A 20,545-nucleotide genomic window follows, 5' to 3' on the forward strand; every position below is an offset into this window, starting at 1 on the left:
TTGTTGATTACTAAATTTCCATTACTTTAATTTTTATTATATTTATTTTCATTCCATACTCTTTCATTCCTTTCTCCAGGACTGTTCACAATCTTTGAAGCATGTGTAGGCCATTAGCTACAATTACCAATCAGCAAACCATACGCATTCTATTTATTGTCCTTCTACATTTATTCCTACTTCTCTTCTTCTAATATATTCCTTATCATACCACCAATGTAAATGATTGGATTATTGTTATCCATGATGTTTTGACTCCATTTCCCTCATAGTAGCCTACTTCTCCCTCAGCTGTTTTTATTGTGGCAATTTTTATTCTCATCCAAGTCTGCTCACTGTTTTCATGTTCATTTTTACTTTCTTTAATCTCATTAGCTACTTTTTCAACCATTGTTTCCTCATCCATTTGTTTTCTAAGAAATAAAACTTTTTCTAAGTTCCATTTCTGAAATACCTTCGCTTTCTCTACCCTCTGATCACAGTCTGCCATCAGGTACTGATGGGAGACTGGAAAATAAAATTGACAGATGGGAGACTAGAATAAAATTGGAAAAGGACAACCTTTTTCCAATTTTATTATAACTTCATACTCTCATACTCTTCATCTTTTGTTGTTGGAATATATACTAGTACTATAACTAAATCTTTTGGTAACATTCCAATCCTTAACAATATTAATCAATCATTTATACAACATACTTTCTGCACCTATTTTGCTACTTCATTCCTCATAATTATTGCCACGTTGTTTTTCCTTTCTTTCTTCCAAAACAAAATCTGGTAACTTCTCATTCTTCATTTCACACTGTCCTTCCCACCTTACTTCACTCAGTCTTAATATATCCATCTTATTTATATTCATTTCCCTCTTAAGATTCTGTAACTTTCCACTCTGTAACAAGTTTTGACATTCCAATTTCCTATGCAAAGTTAGTCCTTTAACTTTTTTGTTGCATCTCCAGGATATCCAAATGAAAAGCTAATTTAACTTTGGAATATTTCACAGAAGAAGCCAGAGATAAGAAATCAGACAGAATAATAGCATAATGCAAGGAATTATCAGTAAGATTTTTAATACAGTGGTTTTCTGTTGCCTTCTGTAATCTAATACTGTTGAATTTCTGAATAAGTTTCACTGGTTTTGGAAGCAGTTTCTCACCAGCAGAGCAATAAAATATCAGACCATCGCTCATCCATCCTCTGAAGGCTGTTAGCACCTATAATGGAAAAACTCCTAATACCGGGAATAAAATTGTGTAGGCAGGCCACGTTTGGAGTATGTAAAACAAATTGTTGGGGATGTAGGATGTAGAGGGTATACTGAAATGAAACGACTAGCTCTAGATAGGGAATCTTGGAGAGCTGCATCAAACCAGTCAAATGACTGAAGACAAAAAAAAAAAAAAAAAAAACCGGGAATAACTTGGTCCCTTCATTCATTGACTGCTTGTATATTCTGTATATTCTAAAAATTGTTAGACATATACATCAATAGTTGACCCTTCCCTACCACAGAGAGGTGATATCAGGATTTTCTCTTTATTGGATCTTGGAACTTAAAAGCATTTGCTACAATCTTCAGTACTTCTAGAGAAGATGTACAACTAATATATAAACATTTTATTATTATTTTGCTGAAAATAATCTTTATGAGATTCATATTACTGCTCTGTACTGTTAAATTATATTTTTAATTCTATTAAAATTAAAATAAAAACCACCTAATACAGAATATTGAGTAAAGTATTTTTATTTTTATTATACAGTAATGAAATTATTTCAATCATGAATGAAGATCCATTCCTTAAAATTTACTAAACATTATTACTTTACTAAAATCAATATTTTTAAGATTCATACTATTCCTCTGCACTGTTAAAATTATATTTAAGTTTTATTAAATAAACCACCTAGTACAGAATACTAAGATAAAACATATCTTACTTCATTAAAGTACTTTCGTGGGATCCCGCATCTTCACTTAAGGTTGATTTAATAATAATACATACTATTATCTATATTAAGCATTATGTACATTGTGTACTGTATATCGCATTACGCAATGAAGGAATTATTTTAATTTTGACTGAGGATGCAGGATCCACAAAAGTACTTTCATGAAAAATTAAGTAAGATATGTCTTATCATGAAATTATAGTGGGATTACACAGTATTTCATGAATATATAACATATATATATGTATTTGTTGACGACATTTTTCATAAAATTTTATTTTGAGATAAGTCTTATCTCAATATTCTGTACTAGGTGGTTTATTTAATAAAATTTAAATATAATTTAACAAAACAGAATAATAAAACATACTCTGGATTGTTGTTGTTATGATAATAATTATTATTATCTTTTCTGCTAAGATCACTAAAGTTTCTATATTTAGTACTGCTTACCTTTCTTAGCTTCATTCTTTTATCTCTTGCTGACGCGTTTTGGAACCACTCCATTGTCAAAATTTATTGTACTGAGTATATGAATACAATAAGTTTTGACAATGGAGTGGTTCCGAAACACATCAACAAGAGATAAAAGAATGAAGCTAAGAAAGGTAAGCAGTACTAAACATAGAAAGTACTCTGGATCCTGGATAACTGTAAATTGTAACTTCTTAAATCTAAACATTCTGCAAAATCTTAATGTCTCAGGGAGTATCATTCTGGAAATTGAATAGTGTGAACAGTATATGCTAATGGCATAATTAAGTTCAATAAATCACTCACTTCTCATACATGAATTAAGTAAAAGAATAACAGGTAAACTTCAATGCATGCAGTTGATATATTTTAGCGGCTTTTGACTGTAGCAGACAATGCGACTTAAAAATAATAATGATCAATATCAAAAATAATAAAAAAATTAAAACACAATTCACCTATAGCAAACAGCCATTACGCCGGCTTCATTAAGTGTTTTTGGTGGGACTGGTTGGCCAGAAGGATTCAATATAACAATACTACTTGCACCATGAACATCAGCGTGAACATAAATGTCAGTACCACGCAAATACCTTTTCACTATCAGTTCATTCTGTTGCTGATCACGACCACCGATCACTAAAATAAAAAATCAGAAAAAGTTCAGATAAATCATAATAAACAACATACAGTATGTTTTTGTGCTGCTGGAATTAAGCATCACAACTATTATTGTTAAATGAAAAAGAACAATAGAGAATAAAACAGGAACATAATATGGTAAGTAGTGCTCCACTAACTATAATTAGCAATTGATTAAATGCAATACTAAGCTTGACGGATTTTTAAAAAGATAACTCAAATAGATTTCTTAAAAAGATATTTCAGGTTTTGAATATGTTTATCATTTTGTTTCAGTATTGGGTGAACTCGGTGAAAATTTCTTTTTTAAAGAATGTACCTCAGACTTCCTTCAGTAATTTCAGAACTATCAAAGCTAATAAAAATATAATAATAGAGTTGAAGAGAGGAAGATACAAACAGCCTCTGAAATGGCGTTCAAGATCAGATGATGGAATAGTGAGCAGCACACAAATCTGCCATTGTGTAGTTAACTAGCACTTGGGGTAAAATTAGTATAACTCCAGACCATGAAGTGATAGCATGTGAGATGTCATTCATTTCTTTTACACAATATCTGCTGATTCTGTTATAATTATTTGAAAATGTAAGTGAAGCATGGATGTTATGACAGAAGAAGAGGAATGAGGAAGTCATAAACAAGATTAAACAACAAAGAGCATGAACATATGAAGTTCACAAAAGAAAAGGAGAACAGTTGGGAGATGTGGTTATGGGAAGTGGGATTTTGACTACTGCACTGTCATCTGCATTAGTCAGTAGAAGAAGAAAGGAAATGAGAAAAAGAAGAATAAAGTTAACAGACAAACAGAAGATTGGAAATTATAAGGGGATGAAGGAGAAGGCTTAGAACTGAAATGGATGGAGACAGTGATGGTACAGTGCGTTCAGAAAGTCGCTGTGCAGTATGCTTTAAAATTACACGGTGCATTCTGTTCTTTTGGCGTTAGGTTGGTTTCCATGTGGGTGTGTTGAGTATTGCTCAATAATAAACCAAGATATCAGTTGTTGAGTTGTGATTGAATGCACTTCATTTTGTTTCATGCTGTTTTGTTTATCGGAATCAATTGTGAGAAATGTAATGGTTCTTTCAGTAGAGAAACACATTTTTGTCATTGAACACATCTTTTGTGAAGAGATGTGTTTGAAACTTTTTTGAAAAGTTTCCAGATACTCCTGTTCTTCACTGCAATGCAGTTCAAAATCTAATCAAAATATTTCAGGCAACAGGCTTTGTTGAGGATGCTGATCAAAGTGGAAGATCACCTAAAGTAAATGAACAGGAGCTACTTGATGTTTCAGATGCTATGTCTGAAAGTCCATCCAAATCAATGTGAAAGTTGGAACAGCAGCCAGATATCGGACTTGCACTGCACATAAAGATTGGAAGATCAATGATCATCTTAATTCAGACCTTATAAAAGTTGTTTTTATTTTGAAATTTCCATATTCATATGTTTCTGATGAAGCACAGATCTCTACAAAAGAGCTTGATGTACAGAAAAAATAACCAATAAGTGAAAATTTACTTTTATAAATAACTGAATTCTGCTGCTTTGATACAATTTGCTTGATATTTACTAACACTGAACTACATTGTATAGATTGATCATTTAAGAATTACAACAAAAAATATGTTAAAAAAAAATAAATATGATACAAATTAAAAAATTACCAAGAAAATTTTCAGAACTAATGAACCAGAAGAATTTTTCAAACCAAAATATTTTCCTAGCTTTACTGATATTAGTTATAGTCTGAACTTCCTTTAACGTTTGTTTTGTTTTCTTTTCAGCTGACTTAAGAGCTTTACCTTGAGACTCAATAGTTTTCTGCTGTTTTTTAGCGGCTAATCTCTTTAAGTCATAATACCTGTAAAACAAACAAATATTTTATCTAAAAGAAAATAAATATGATAAGGAAATACACTACTAAGTAATACTATTTAGAATTTCAAACATTTGAATTTTCTTCCTAAAGATTGCAGATAGAACATGTACAGCATTATTCAATAGATCAATATTTTCCTATAATCCTGCTTATAAAATAAAAGTAAGTTTTACCAGCTCAAGTTTACAGATGTATTTTTCATACAATAAAATAAAACAAATTTAATGGAAATCTTTTAGTCAAAAAAATAAATATATAAATACATACATATAAATAATACCTTTTGGCATTGGCAAACGCACCAAGATCTAAATCAATATCAACTAAGATTGGTTTTAAACAATTTTCTGAATCTTCTTCGCTTTCAGATGGATTACTTTCAGCATACGGATCACTGAAAAGAAATCAATCAATAACTAAAGTTTAATCATAATAAAAAAAAAAACAAAAACAATGTTATTTTATTGAAATACAATTCCTTGATATATTTATCAATTTAACTTTCAACAGTTTTTCAATTTTCTTGGCTCTTTTATAACTTCAGAATTATTAAAAATTATAAAAAACTCTCTTTTAAATTACATGGCATTTGTTCTTTCAGAGGATTTTTCAGTGGAAATTTACTGAGCTGAAGTCATCTGCTCTCTGTTTACAGAGGTCCTCTCAAACTGAGAGTGACCCCGAGCAGTGAGCAGATTTGGCTTCGAGGTATAAGGGAGATCAATGTTGTTATTATTACAAGGTAACACAGGCAAAACGTGATTCTTGGCATACTTTTGTTCAAGAACAAGGTAACAAAGACCTATGGAGATGTGACAAAGACCCATGGAGACCCATGAAGAAGGACATTCTTCTGTCCACTCTCTTAATCAAGCAAGGAGTGATCCTGGATAAAACTGAGATCCTATGTATTTTGTCAGGTAATTTTTTGCTGGAAGATGATTTATCTGTAGAAACTGCTAATCATTGTCGTGTTCAAAACCATGTTGCTTCTCATCATGTGGATGTTTTATCTTCAGAAGTTACCGAGACGGTAGTATGTGAGTTAATCTGTAGTTTTGGCACAAGTAAAAGCTCTTGGGTTTAATAGAATACCAGTGGAGCTCCTTGTTTGTTCAGTAAATGTTAGTGTAGAAATATTCACTAAAGCATTTAAGAAAATGTTAGTTGCAAGCTAATTTCCAATTTTGTTGGAAAAAGGGAATAGTTAAATTGTTGTTTAAGGGTGGTAGCAAGGATCCCACATTAGTTCTTCATATTGACCTCTTACATTATTGCCAGTTATTGGTAAGGTCTTTGAGAAGTCACTATCTTTGCGTATTAATGAGAGGTTGACATTGCAACGGTTACTGATGGAGGATCAGTATGGCTTTAATCCTAGGAAGGGGACGGGCATTTAACAATATGTGGTGGCCTTTTGCTTTATTTAAATTACAGAGAAGTGGGTGTACCAAAAATGAAATGCTACTTTGGGCATAGAGACGTTCCACTTTGTGATAGTGGCAATGAAGTGGAGAAGACATTGTCTAAGGGTTGTCCTCCAAAACTGTCATCCATCTCATCCTCTGAAGCAATACCTGAACGGTGGTTCTGGAAGTTAAAAAATAAGAAAAAAAAAGGTGTGCCCTCAAGGTAGGGTGGTGGGTCCCTTATTATGGGTTGTGGAGTTTGATTCTTCGATGCGGCTGAGATTAACCGATGGCTATCGCATTGTCACTTATGCCAATGACAGGCTGCTGCTGGTCAAAGGATGTTTGCAGAATGAGTTGAACTCCATGCTTCTCGGATACTTGAGCTGTGGGACCGTCAACATAAGATGGCATTCAGCCCAGATAAAACAAGATGATGCTGCTGAAGGCTGTTTGGCTGCGATGCTATGGGTCTGTGTTTCAATGTTAGGCCACCAAATTCAATATGTTCAGGTTCAGAAGTACCTCAGGATGCTCCTTGACAAAAATTTTCATTTTAAGGATCATTTACAGTGCACAGCAAAGAAGGCCAGTAGTGCCTTCTTCTATAAGAGTGTTTGTGGGGCAATTATGTTGTATGCAGCACCTGTTTGGGTAGATGGGCTAAAATGTAAAACTCATAGGGACATTTTGTTGAGGGTCCAGCACATTTTTTTGTTAACAGTGACAGGTGGTTACTGTTCAATTTCTTGTGAGGCTGTCCTGGTGATTGCTGGAATAAAGCCTGTTCATGTTCTTGCATTTGAGCATCAACAATGCTATTTCACAAACAGGTTTGGTCAAATAACTTCTGCTAGAATTAAGAGAGATTAAGAATGATGGATTACAATTGTGGCAGACTAGGTGGGATAAGATGACAGATGGGGATTACAGACACGGTCTTTTCCCTGTTATGAGGAGTCTGCGGGGCCCTCTTGGGTGTCTCCTAACAAGTATATAACTCAGTTACTTTCGAGCCATGGTGCTTTTAGGGGTGGGTTGGCTCATTTCAGCCTGGCCTTTTTGGGTCTGTGTCCATGGTGTGCCATATTAGATGATGCCTTTCATGTTTTATGTCTGTCATCGGTGTGATGGAAAATGATTGGAGGTAGTGAGGCAGCTTGGAGATATTGGGTCTACTTTACATTTAAATGTTAACTGGAAAATCCAGGTCAAATGATCAATTGTGAAGAACTTCATGAAATAGTCGGTTCTTCAGCAAGTTGCAGAGGACATGTAGGATGAGGAGTTTAAGTTACCTGGATGGTTAGGGGCCGCTTGGGCAATCTCTTGTCGTTAAGATAGGCTCCTTAGTTTTGTTTTTGTTCAGTTATTTCATGATTGTTTTATTTCGTTGGTAGGGTTATAGCTCAAAATTGAAATATATTTATTATATATTCATTCTGTTCGTTTGAGTAGTTTGTGGTTTTGTTTTGTGTTTATTGATAGTACATTCTTACATCAATGGAAATGTCATTCGTGGCATTTAGATTGGTGGCATCCTGACGGAAGACAAGCTGTTAACTGAGAGATGTTATTCAGTCTATAAGTTCAGAAGATGACCTACAGTAAGACACATCAGGGCTAGGTACAGAGGGGGTGGTGTGGTGACCGAAATCGCTATAATCGTGTAATGGGGAATGAAGGGAATCTTCCCCTTCACAGCCAGGATGCTAATTATGCAGTTTCTCTTCAATGGAGTTACCAGTGGCATACCTGTTATGGTGAGTGTCAAAATAATAAAAAAAAACTCTTTTATCTGTTGTCAACTTAATATATTTGAGTTCTATGTTCATTCATTTAACATTTTGTTTTTATGAAATTTGTTTGTTAAACGTTCAAGGTATATTAATTTAATGGGTAAATTTGTATTTTGTGGTTAATGTCTTTGTGTGACCTATTTGTGAGGTAATGGGTTAATAACTGATTCTGTAATGTGTAAATATGTGTATATGTTTTTTATCCAAGAATAAATGTAAGCCCATTCTTCCCAATAGAGTATTTGGTGCAAGCAATTACTGCAGGTTAATCTATGCAATCTATGGTTTTTTTCTTTTCTTTTAAAAGAGATTGCACAAATTGTGTATATTAACCTTTTAAGAGGCATAGGGGAAAAATAAGAAAAGATAGAATTGCAAGTACAAGGAATCAACTAAATATTGGGCAGAGATATGAAAGTACTTTGAACATCAGAAGAACAATAATGCTAAGTTAGGTAAGCATTTTTCAAAACAGAAGAGTAAGTTTGAAATTATCTTACAAATGTATAAAAGCCAAAAGGCTGTGTTCTTGGAAAGTAGAAGAAGAGAGTTTTACTAGAAGAAAATATCATGTAATGAGGAGTTAGTTTTAGAAGAAAGGTAAATGGAAGTATATAAGAATTGGGCCAATCCAGCTGGGAAAATCAGAATAAATGAAAAAGAAGAAAAAGAAAATACTTATACTCACCTAAGTAATAAGGTAATATGGTTAATATCAAGTTTAAGTTGTTTTATAACAGATGCAACTGGATCACCATGAGCAGCTGCTGTTTTCACTAGATCATTAATATCAGGCCAAGAAACCTGATTGGCCAGTGCTGATCGAATTATAAGAATGGCTTGATCTACAATAGCTTGATTCCTAGTAATTAATTCAGCTCGGTGTTTATCCAATTCCTGAGTTTTTTCAAGCTGAACTAATCTTTCTGAATGATCTTTTTTAACATTTTCCAATTTCTTTAATGCATCTTTTTCCTGAAAGAAAAATTATGTAAGTTAAATGTCAGTAAACTAAAATTTCACACTTACTTCTTATTAGCTCTTAATATAATAGTAATTAATTTTACTTGCAAAAATTATCTGAACCTTCCTACACAGGAAGTTTGAGATCTGTGTCCAGACAGTTACACTTAACAGTAAAAGTGACTCAATACTCTCTTACAGCAACCATGATTATTTTTGAGTTTTAATTAACACATGGCCTGTCGATCCTGAGATGTCCAAGCTACAGGTACACTTTGTACTTAAACAAGGAATACAAGTGTCAACGGGCTTTAAATACACTAGATATCAGGAAACTATTACAATATTATGCAAATCAAATAATATGCATGTGTAACTTTTAGATAATTTAATTGTTGCTACACAGTCAGTAAATGTGGTTATGTGAATTTAGAAGGTATCAGTGTTTACCCAATATGCATTAAAATCACTACTTGAGGAACCAAACAGTTGTGTCACTAATCCCTTTTCTTATTATCATTTATATGATCTGTTTCAAAGTCTCAAAACTTTCATTGGAGATAATTAATAAGTAGTAAAAAAAAATTCTACATTAGTTCAAAATGGTAATAACAATAAATAGTAATTCACTATATAGAGTAAACTATTTGGTTTTAAATACAATCATCAAATTAGAGACAACTTCTCAGTTAGATATAATATTGTTAATTGGTTAAATGGCATTGATGTTAATGATAACAGTAGTATTAATGTTGCTCAATTGTGAAACTTCTAGGCATCTTGGTAGATGATAAATTCTTACACAGGATGATCAAATTGTTTTCATCTACAACAAAATCAAACCATACTGTTCTGTTTTGAAACATTAAAATAAAATGCAAATCTTACCATTATACCTATTATGCAATTATGCTCATTCATTATGCCATCGCAAATTCTTGACTGAAATATATATCTCTGGGAGCTCCTTCAAAAAGTAAGAACAATTTTTCAAGATGTAAAAATGGGATATCAGATTACTGTATGACACCTATATATACATATGAACCATGAGACCCAATATTTAATAAATTGGAAATCCAGTTTCATATTCCTTAAAAAAATAATAAATTCCACCTTTATCAAATCTTACAATAGAAATATTTCTATGTAACACAGCACAATGTTTTGGAAGAACTTCCTATTAGTCTACGAGGGCCATTCAGAAAGTAACCTCCGTTTGGTTATAAATAAAACACAGTTGTAAGTACATTTTATTATATACATCTTAAAACTACATCTTTCCTCTACTTTTCAAAATAATTACCATTTAAATTTAGGCACTTGTCACTAACTTAGAAATTCCGGCTGTAAAAAATCTCCCACCTGTTCCTTACTTACAGAACTTATGGTAGCCTAACTTTTCCATCATAACCTCGAACAAAACAGTCCTGAAAATTTGGAGGAATTCATTGGAAAGCTCTGAGATAGTTTTCACGCACTTTGGCATCAATCTTTTGAACCAGTGATGGACGGCCACTTCTTTCTTCGTCATGCACGTTTCTTCATCCACTTTTGAATGAACGAACTCAATCGCGTACAACTGCTTCACTCATAATCTTTAGTCTATACACAGTGCAAATTTCCCAATGAATATCTGCTGCTGAATATTGTTTTGTCATGAGAAATCTTATAACAGCACACACTTCACAGGGTTTTCTATTTTAAAAAATAGAAAGGAAGTAAAAACTCAGTCCTATTATTTAATAGGTACGTACATAAAATATTACAAAATTTCACTAAGATTCATTAAAAGTCATTGCAGCTATTGGGAGTTATTTATCGCCAAAGTTTTTCTACATTATCTTCTGCCATTATTTTCATACTACTGTTTCGTGTTTACTGCTTTTTACTCCTTATTTACTAGAAACGTAAAGGAATACGCAGAGTTCAGCTAGTTAAATGAACACTATAATGACTGTATTTATTATAAAAAAATTATACATCAAATATTTTATTCACAGAAACTGCAGCAACTTCATTCATAAGCTAGTAAATATCTAACATTTTTTATGAACAATTCTATAAATAAATGGAGGCTTAAAACTTAATTAGTATTGCAACCAGCAGTAGTACGCTTGGTAAGCCAAGAAAAAAGTGGAGAGGTTCACACTGGAGAGCTGTTAAGTTATTAAAAATAACATACAAACCTGTTGTATTGCTTTTAAATCAATCTTTTGACTTTCTAATGTTGAAAAAAATTCATCAACAGCTGCATTAAAAGTTTCAAATTCCTTAATAGGTTGGGATTTAAACTGTTGAAATACAAGTGGATGAAATTCATTATTTGTATAAAAATCTTCAGATTCTCCATTAGGTTTTGGACGTATTTCTTTTTTCTGTATAATGTAACCCTAGAAATATAACAAAATTTACTAATCTTATATCAATAAACAGGGTAACTAAAATTATTAATAACCATTAGACAATTTTCCTTTAACTTCATAAAATCCATGAATAAAATCCATGAAAATATGGACTAGTAATGCAGACATAATTTGAACTTGGCACAATTTTAACATGACAGTGATTGCAACATTCCTTTTCATTTAATAATTTCTCTGACTAGGGCAGAGAAATTTCCTCTCTCTCAATTATATTGTAATGGATACCATGATTCGACTTTCGGAAAATTTCAACATATCTTCACGTTTCATCCCCCAAACTCCAAAACCACTGTCAGTTCAAAAGTTTATATGAATTTAAACCAGCATACAAGACAAACAATCATATAATAAAGTATTTAAAAAGTAACAATCACACTAACTTATATAATTCATGCAGAATTTATAAAATAACATGCAATGATTGTGACCGTATATATATATATATATATATATATATATATAGATAGATAGGTAAAACTAATAGGTCTTTTAAAACTAGATTTTTAGAACACGTTAGAAATGATAAAAATGGTAAATTGGGTTTATCTAATGTTGCTGACCAGTTATTAATAACAAACATTCTGTATCTGATATTCGGAAAAATTTGGAAATGTGGAACTCAAGAAATTTAATTTAAATAATAATAGTAAAAGTTCAGACATTTTGGAGAGACTTTATATGCATAAGTGCAAAAGAATTTCCAACTTTCAGAGTATGAAGATGACACTATTATAAAAGCAGCAACAGATGGCAGCACATTTTTAGATAAAAATAGATATAGTCAGAATGTATATATATAATTTCAAATTTACTCAGTAATGTAACATTGGCTGGCCAGGTTACATGGTATTATTTTTTACACGGATTTGAATGACTCAATCTTTTTAAAGATCAATTAATAATAATAAAAAAAAGGGTCAGAAACAGTTTTTCTAAACATGTCTATAAAGAAAATTGTTTCTTTAATTTTTATAAACAATCACTTCTCAGAATTTGAGTAAACATCCCATAAAAATAATATTTAATTCAGTTTAGGTAGAATTATGTGTACATTCTTTAATTTTGGTTTTCTAACTCATGCTTTGGTGTACATCTAATAATAATTATAAAATACATTTCATTTTTTGACATATATTTTTAAAAGTAAAATTATAAGAAGATACCTTTGAAGGTTGAGAAATTGCTTCATCTATAATATTTTCTGCTAAATGAAGAGCTTCTAGAAGTTTTGGAATGTCAGCATCTTGAAAATTCTGACCTAATTTACAATTATATGGAAATTCTGCCTTCAACAATACATGTTCTATTAATGCAGCACCATACACTGTATAAAAAATACAAATTATTATATTCTATGGGGGACATGTTTTTTTTTTTTAATAACAGCTATTTTGACATAAAAACAAACGTGAGTGACATGGAAAAGATTTATTACATTAAAATAAACTTACATTTTCACATCGTTCAATTTACTGCAATACATCATACAATATATCATTCTACTAGCTATACTACTCAGTCTTGGATAAATTTTCCTACCAGTAATATACACCAATTAATTATTTTGTCTTTCAGTATTTCATTACTCTCAAACTTATGTGATGCAAAAGCACTATTTTAAATGGAGAAAAAAATAACAAATGCTATATGTGAGGTTGGGAATGTACAATGATGTTCAAAGAATTTTTCCCAGTGATGTCACTTTAATAGTAGTTACAGCAACATTATTGTTGCATTGTATAGTCAAGCATTGTTCATCAGAAACGAAATTCCATTGTTAATTTTCCACATATTTTATTCCAAGTATAATGTCACTTCTAAGAATTTCATAACATGCATTTGTAATACTTTCATGATCAAGCAACTCGATATGTAGTCGATGGATTGGTGCCATTCAGCACCAATCCATCAACTGCTGCTTTGTTTAACATTAATGTTATATTAAAGTTGCATTCCAGTCACAATGCAGTTTAACAGGTGATATTATAGCAAATATGTTTGAGCTGGAAAAATATATTTTTCTTTATGAGCTTCTGTCAAAATTTTTGGCATCCATGTAGTGCACATCTTTCTATAATTCAAAGTTTTCTGTTAAAATTTTGTAAACCATTGAATGCAGAACATTTGGAAATTAATTGACAATTGTAAAACTATAAATTGTCTGTTTTTGCAAATTTTTTTGTTCATTCTTTCCAACAAATCATTTGTGATCACAGATGGGTGATCGCTACATACTTCACTGTGAACATTCACCCTGTCGTCTTGAAACAAACAACATAATTTTTGAGCTTTACTTTCACACATAACATTTGACTATAAACATCATAAATATTTTTGTGCATTTTATCAGTATGTTTGTTTTTTGCCAAAAATAAACTAATTACTGCTTGAACCTCTCAATTTGTGGGACTATTTATTTAAGCATATATTTCAATTACGTTATGCACATCAACTAAAACAAACATTAATGGATTAATTTTGCCAACAGATGACTACTTATATAAAAATGCTATGTAAGTGCTAACTGCTCCAAAACATAAATTGACAACAAAGTTGAAAGAGCTCTTACTTAGAAATATATACCTCACACTGCAAAAAAACAAAGATCTCAATAACAATATAAGCAGTTTCAAATCAAATAACAAATTACTTTTCACTTTTAATTGAAATATTTCTAAGAATAGCAACTTTAGAATAGAGTTAATCCTTTTATTCATATTATATGCTCATTAGTCACAAGGTGGTTTTTAGAATGCTATTTTCCCCAGGATGAATCAGTTTAGTATTATAAGCTGTATTATAATTACTTTCCTCCACATATTTCAAAACCAGATAATGAAAAACGTTTAGATAATTCTAATTTTAAAAGAGGGAAGAGATTTTTGTTAAACATAAACTTATTTTCCTAAAAGTTTTTAGGTAATTTGTTCCTAAGTGAACAAATTACAAGTTTTACAAAAGAAAAAATTCCCTACTTTATTCATTTCTAGCCCATTATTAAATTTTTAATTACTTACAAAAACATAGAAATATTGTACACTGTAACTTACCAAATCAAAACATGAATAATTCAAATTGTTATAAAATGTGAATTTACCCTATAAATTTAACCTTTATTGATAATGTTTACTGCATTTTTACTTAATAAATTAAATTTGATGTGATAAAAAAATTAATTACCAATAAATCATTTATGCTCGTGTTATTTACACATTTCTTATAGCATGGATCATGAAAGAAAAACTTATGAACCATTTGATGAAAAAATGAGTTTTGTACAGTTAAATCTTGCTCTTTTCTGCGTTATTCTTTAGAGTTTTAACTTATTTGAATAAAACCTGTAGGAATTAAGGATATTACACACAAAAAGTCCTCTGTTTTAATCACTTTCACAGTAATGTGATTTAATTGATCTTAACAAATTACACAGAATTAGTCAAAATCACATGCCAATATTTTGGGAGCCAATTTTGAGTCATTAATATAAGCAAAGTATTTTTGAGAAATATATGTCTGGAAATGCTTTGTTTTCAAGTTATAGCTAATGAAACATTTTCCTATATTTCTGCTTCAGAGATAAAATAAAATCCATCAGAAATTCTTATAATCCAAATTAAGGGGCAACATTTTAATAGTTTTTAATATTTTTTGACCTGAATAATGAATAAAGTAAGCCCCAGAACTCATCTTGAATAGTCTCCAAGCAAGCTGTTACAAACCCCAACATTCTGAGTAGAGCAATATGCTTTTTTAGGTTTGGATAAATTAATTTACAAACTACTAATAAACAGATAAAAATTTTTAATAAAATTTACATAGAATTTAATTCTGATAAAACTGATATAAATAAAATCAACAGAAACACAAACCTTGGTAAACCTATTAAATAAAAAATGGCAATGTTTAAAATTTTCTTATGTAAAATACGAGGCTCAGCTGATAAATTTTGCACATATATGAGTAGCATGGTACTGAAAAGAGATATTGGAATGAAATAAAAAATGAATAAACATACAATACCTTAGCTACAAAATGCAGTATTTTTTCCAGTATAATCCCCGTTTACACTGATACACTTTTCCTAATTTGTGACAAGTTTTTGCATTCCGTCACTGAAAAATTCTGACAGTCTTTCTCGGATCCAAGTGGCCAAAGCTTCCTTCACCTCATTGTCAGTGGTGTACCTTTGAGAACCCTCTTGAGATGAGGGAAGAAGTGGAAGTCGCATGGAGCCAAATCCGGCAAGTATGGTGGATGCGGAATAGGCTTGAACCTCAGTCTGCGGTGAGCCATCAGAGTTTGTGCGGTAACCATCGTGCACAGATTTTACTGTAACCCAATTGCTCGATAATATGGCCTACTCATTCTTTAGATATGCCTAACTGAATAGCGATATGTTGCTGGGTGATTCGCTGGTCACTTTGAAGCAAACCAACCACCTCCTTCCGATGTTTCTCATCAGTTACGAAAACTAGTAGTCCACTAAGAGGTGCATCCACAATTGTCACTTTACCAGCTTCAAATTTACAAAATTTCAATGCCCACCTATTCACAGTACTCCTGTCAACAGTTTCACTAGCATAAATCACTTTCAACCAATGAAAAATATTTGTAGGATTCACATTTTCTGCTGTTAAAAATTTAATCACTGCACACTGTTTTAATCGAGTTGACATATAGCTGTATTCGACTCCATTTTAACTGCTACTGGAAATAAAGTGGTAAACGGATTTCAATATCACAGGTTTCTAGAGGGGGAGTTTACCAATCATGTGCTGCCACACCCAACTCAATAGTACCTTTTGTCTCCATGTAGCACACTAGTGTGCAAAATTTATCAGCCAAGTCTCGTACATTGCACCTAAGAATTCAGTGAATATATTATAAATGATTTATTATCAGTAAATATCAATTAGACTTCTTAGATTGTCATCTACTTTAATGGTACTATGAAGTGATGTAACACTTGGGCAGCAATATGTAAATTTTGCATACATTCAAAGAAGTAAACAAATAAAATTTTATTTTCTGAGAAATTACATTGTCTGAACTAGCAGATTTATTATATGATGAAAAATTCTAATAGAGACTTTAGATAAGGCAAAATGTTTATCTATGTTAATTGATTCAACGCAATTTAGTGTTTATAATTAAAATACAATCAGCAAAGGTTTAGTTGGTAAAAATATAAACGGGCATAAGATTAGCATCAGTGGAAGGAAATAATGGCAGATTATTTTTACCTAGCTAATTGTATTAACAAATATCATAACTGGATTTTACATAAAAATACAAACAAAAAATTCTATTTGAGAGCTATATTAGTATATTTTTAACTCCTGTCCAAAATAACAAGAAAAAATTTGGCAAACTGCATTCTAAACTATTCTATAACAAAACAGCACTCTATTGACTTAATCTGAAACAATTAAATACAATATTTTGTAATTCTTGTAACAGAAGTGTAACATGGAAATATGCAACAAAAAATGTTTTTTGTGAGTTCACACCAAGTATATAAAATGTGTAGGACTCTGCATTATATATTTCACATACCATTCCACACAGAATAACACAATAATGCAGAAAATGTGTTTTATAATTGAAAGAAGCTTCATTTTAGAAAACATTTTTTTCACATTTTATGTAACATTTTATAAAACCGTTCAATGATATTCATTTATTTTAAAGGTTGTTTTTAATAGTCACAATAGTGAATATCCACCATATAGGTAGAAAGAGATATATGGGTAACATGTTTTTTCAAATATATAACATGAGTACATATCTGCACATAAGTTTTATTAATATTATTATTTATACAAATAATTCAATCACAGACAATAGTTTATGTCATCTGTCAGATTAGCAATTAATTAATTTTTCCTTAACTGCACTTAGAACTAAGATATTTATATAAACTTATAAAAAAATAAAAAAAACAATGATAAAAAATACAATAATAAAATCATATAATAAAAAATAAACATCAAACAAAAAATAAACATCAAACAGGGTCTTTGTTTTAATAATTACAAAGAAATTTAAACAAAACAAAACAACATGTTTTGCTTGATGATGATTAATATACAGGGCATTTCATAATGTTCTTAGGAGTTACAAAAATTCAGTACAAAAAAAGTATTTCATTTACCTAAATGAAAGTTGTACGAGGTGATGCAGGAACTCAAACAGTTTTTGTTAAAATCTATAAATGTTCAATATGTGCTCCTCTGGCGACACGACACACATCAACACAATAGTCTAGCTCTTGCCAAACTCGTTCTAACATGTCATAGAGTTGACTAAATTGATTATGTAATCCTTTAGCTCAGCGATATCTTGCGGCATTGGTGGGATAAACACCTTATCTTTCACGTATCCCCAGAGAAATAAATCACATGGCCTGAGGTCTGGTGATCTTAGTGGCCACAGCATAATGTGTTGGTCTTCTTCAGACTCACATCCTATCCAGCGCCGAGGTAAAGTTGTATTAACGTATTGCCGAATCTCTTTATGAAAATGGGCAGGACAACCATCTTGCTAGTAAATGAAGTCGTTGAGTAGCTGAGGCATAAGCCATAATTGTAACATATCCAGGTATATCACGCCAGTTACTGTCGTTTCCATAAAAAAGAATGGCCCATACACTGCCTCATGAGAGATCGCACAAAAAAGTTTACTTTCGGAGAATCCCAAATGTGTTCCACATAAGCGTGTGGGTTTTTAGTTCCCCAAACTCGCACGTTATGACTGTTTACTTTGCCGCTAATATGGAAAGTAGCTTCATCGCTGAAAATTATCTTGTTTAGAAAACCTTCATCTAACAACACATTTTCCTGTAACTGTAAACAAAAATCGAGCCTACGTGTTTTATCTCCATCAGAAAGACGCTGGATTAATTGAAGATGGTACGGTTTGCATAATAAACGTTTATGGAGAACTCTCCACACTGTTGTTTTCGGAATTCCTAATTCTCTGCCTGCAGCCGCAGTCGATTTTGATGGGCTGTGAATGAAACTTGCATGCACACGTTCGACATTGACTTCTGAGGTTGATGGACGACCAGTTGATTTTCGCTGGCACAAGCAGCCAGTTTCACTGAATTGTTTATACCATGCACGAATTGAATTGTCACCTGGTGGCTCCTTATAAAATTTCAACCGAAACGCACATTGCACAGAAATTACTGACTTTGACAAGTGAAATTCTAACACACAAAACGACTTCTCACTTCCCATGGCAGCCATTTTCTCTACTGTCGACGCCTAGTGAGCAAATGGTTTACTAACTGCCTAGTATATGTGGAAAAAACTATTTGAAGTACTCTTTCATACAGTACTTGTTTTATTCTTATGAGTGAAATAGTTTTTTGTTAATGAATTTTCAAAACATCGAAGAACATTATGAAACGCCCTGTATATTTAAAATAAATAAACAAAATTACAAATAAAAATAATACAGCCCCTTCTGCTCAACTACATATAATAATTAAATGAAAATAAAATAATTATCAAACACCACTTTTGGCTAACAGTTTATCAACAGAAAAAATAAAATTTTGCTCATTACATGCATCTAAAAAAATTTGAAAATAAAATAATTCTGTATTATAATTAATTAGAAAAATGAAAATGAATTATAAACAATATAGCTCCTTTAGCTTGTTAACCACACTTAATAACTGAAATGAAAACAAAATAAGAAAAAACAATGGTTTTGAATCAGTGATTAACTGAAAAAAGAGAACTGATTAAAATAATTGAACTACTTTGGCAGGTAATTTTACTTAATACAGTTAAATGAAAATTATAATAAAATATAATAAAAATTAAAAATATAATAAATAAAAGAGAGTATTTGATTCAATCATCATATTTAATAATAAAATGAAAAAAGAAATAAAAGTAAGGGCAAAAACAACACGTTTCTTCCAATAATTTTCCACTTATCAATCAAATGAAAGAAGATACAAACAAAACAACAGTACTTAGGGTTTATGATACACTTAATAATTTAATAAAAAGTAAAAAGTCAGTACTGGTGAAAAAAAAAAAGAAGTATAATCACGTTTAATAATTAAACTCATCTGTTAATAGCTTTGTGTTTTTTTAATGTTTATTTGATATATTTAAGTACACCTTCCAATTGCTTCCATTTAGCAATTTCCCTGCATTATCATGTCCAACTGCATCTTTGTGAAATGTCTCATTCTAAATTCTTGCATTACAAAGACCACTTGCAACAAAGTGATACGTATCTTCTGATAGGTTCAGATTACACAGTCTGACCCACTGGCTTGATCTAGTGGTGAACGTGTCTTCTCAAATCAGCTGATTTGGAAGTCAAGAGTTCCAGCGTTCAAGTCCTAATAAAGTCAGTTATTTTTACACAAATTTGAATACTAGACCATGGATACCAGTGTCCTCTGGTTGTTGGGCTTCAATAACCACACAATAGTCAAACTGAGACTGTACAAGACTACACTTTATTTACACTCATACATACTATCCTCATTCATCCTCTGAAGTATTATCTGAAAGGTAAGTACCAGAGGTTAAATAGGAAAAAAAGAAAGGTTACACAGTCTGAACAGAAACACTCTACTATGTCTCTATCACTGACAGTTCAGATTTAGCCAATTTACTCTGTATCTTCTTAAATATCACACTCATCAAGTAGAGATAAAGTTCTTCATTCGCTAACTGGCATTCCAATTCAGTTCCTTATACAAAATATGAAAATCTGATGTCTCCATTCTATAATGTGTTTCATGAACTGGTCACATTCAATTATTTCTGACATTTCTTCAGGTAATTGTACCACTGACAACTTCAACATCTGTGTACTTAATTCCTCTCATGTTTTTTGCACAATCATTTTAGATCTTAGTACTAGTACATCCATTCTCAATTATGATATTTGATAGAAAGTTTGTTGGCCTATTTGTGCTAGAAATCAACACTTTCTATATGCACTTCAGATG

At 31.4% G+C, this 20,545-nt stretch overlaps 1 protein-coding gene across 1 annotated transcript in view; it reads right to left on the reverse strand.

Annotated features, from left to right (window-relative positions):
- The window catches only part of Clbn (Nuclear export mediator factor NEMF homolog Clbn), a 78,240-nt gene that overhangs the window by 32,208 nt on the left and 25,487 nt on the right, over positions 1–20,545 (reverse strand). Inside the window, exons 5-10 of the mRNA XM_075367206.1 lie at positions 12,723–12,883; positions 11,323–11,526; positions 8,859–9,145; positions 5,243–5,356; positions 4,748–4,944; positions 2,889–3,069 (exon numbers count right to left, since the gene is read on the reverse strand). Of these exons, the coding sequence (XP_075223321.1) occupies positions 2,889–3,069; positions 4,748–4,944; positions 5,243–5,356; positions 8,859–9,145; positions 11,323–11,526; positions 12,723–12,883 (1,144 nt within the window). The remainder of the gene's footprint in view (positions 1–2,888; positions 3,070–4,747; positions 4,945–5,242; positions 5,357–8,858; positions 9,146–11,322; positions 11,527–12,722; positions 12,884–20,545) is intronic.

Source organism: Lycorma delicatula, chromosome 5 (assembly GCF_047948215.1).
Source record: "Lycorma delicatula isolate Av1 chromosome 5, ASM4794821v1, whole genome shotgun sequence".
Lineage (NCBI taxonomy): Eukaryota > Metazoa > Arthropoda > Insecta > Hemiptera > Fulgoridae > Lycorma > Lycorma delicatula.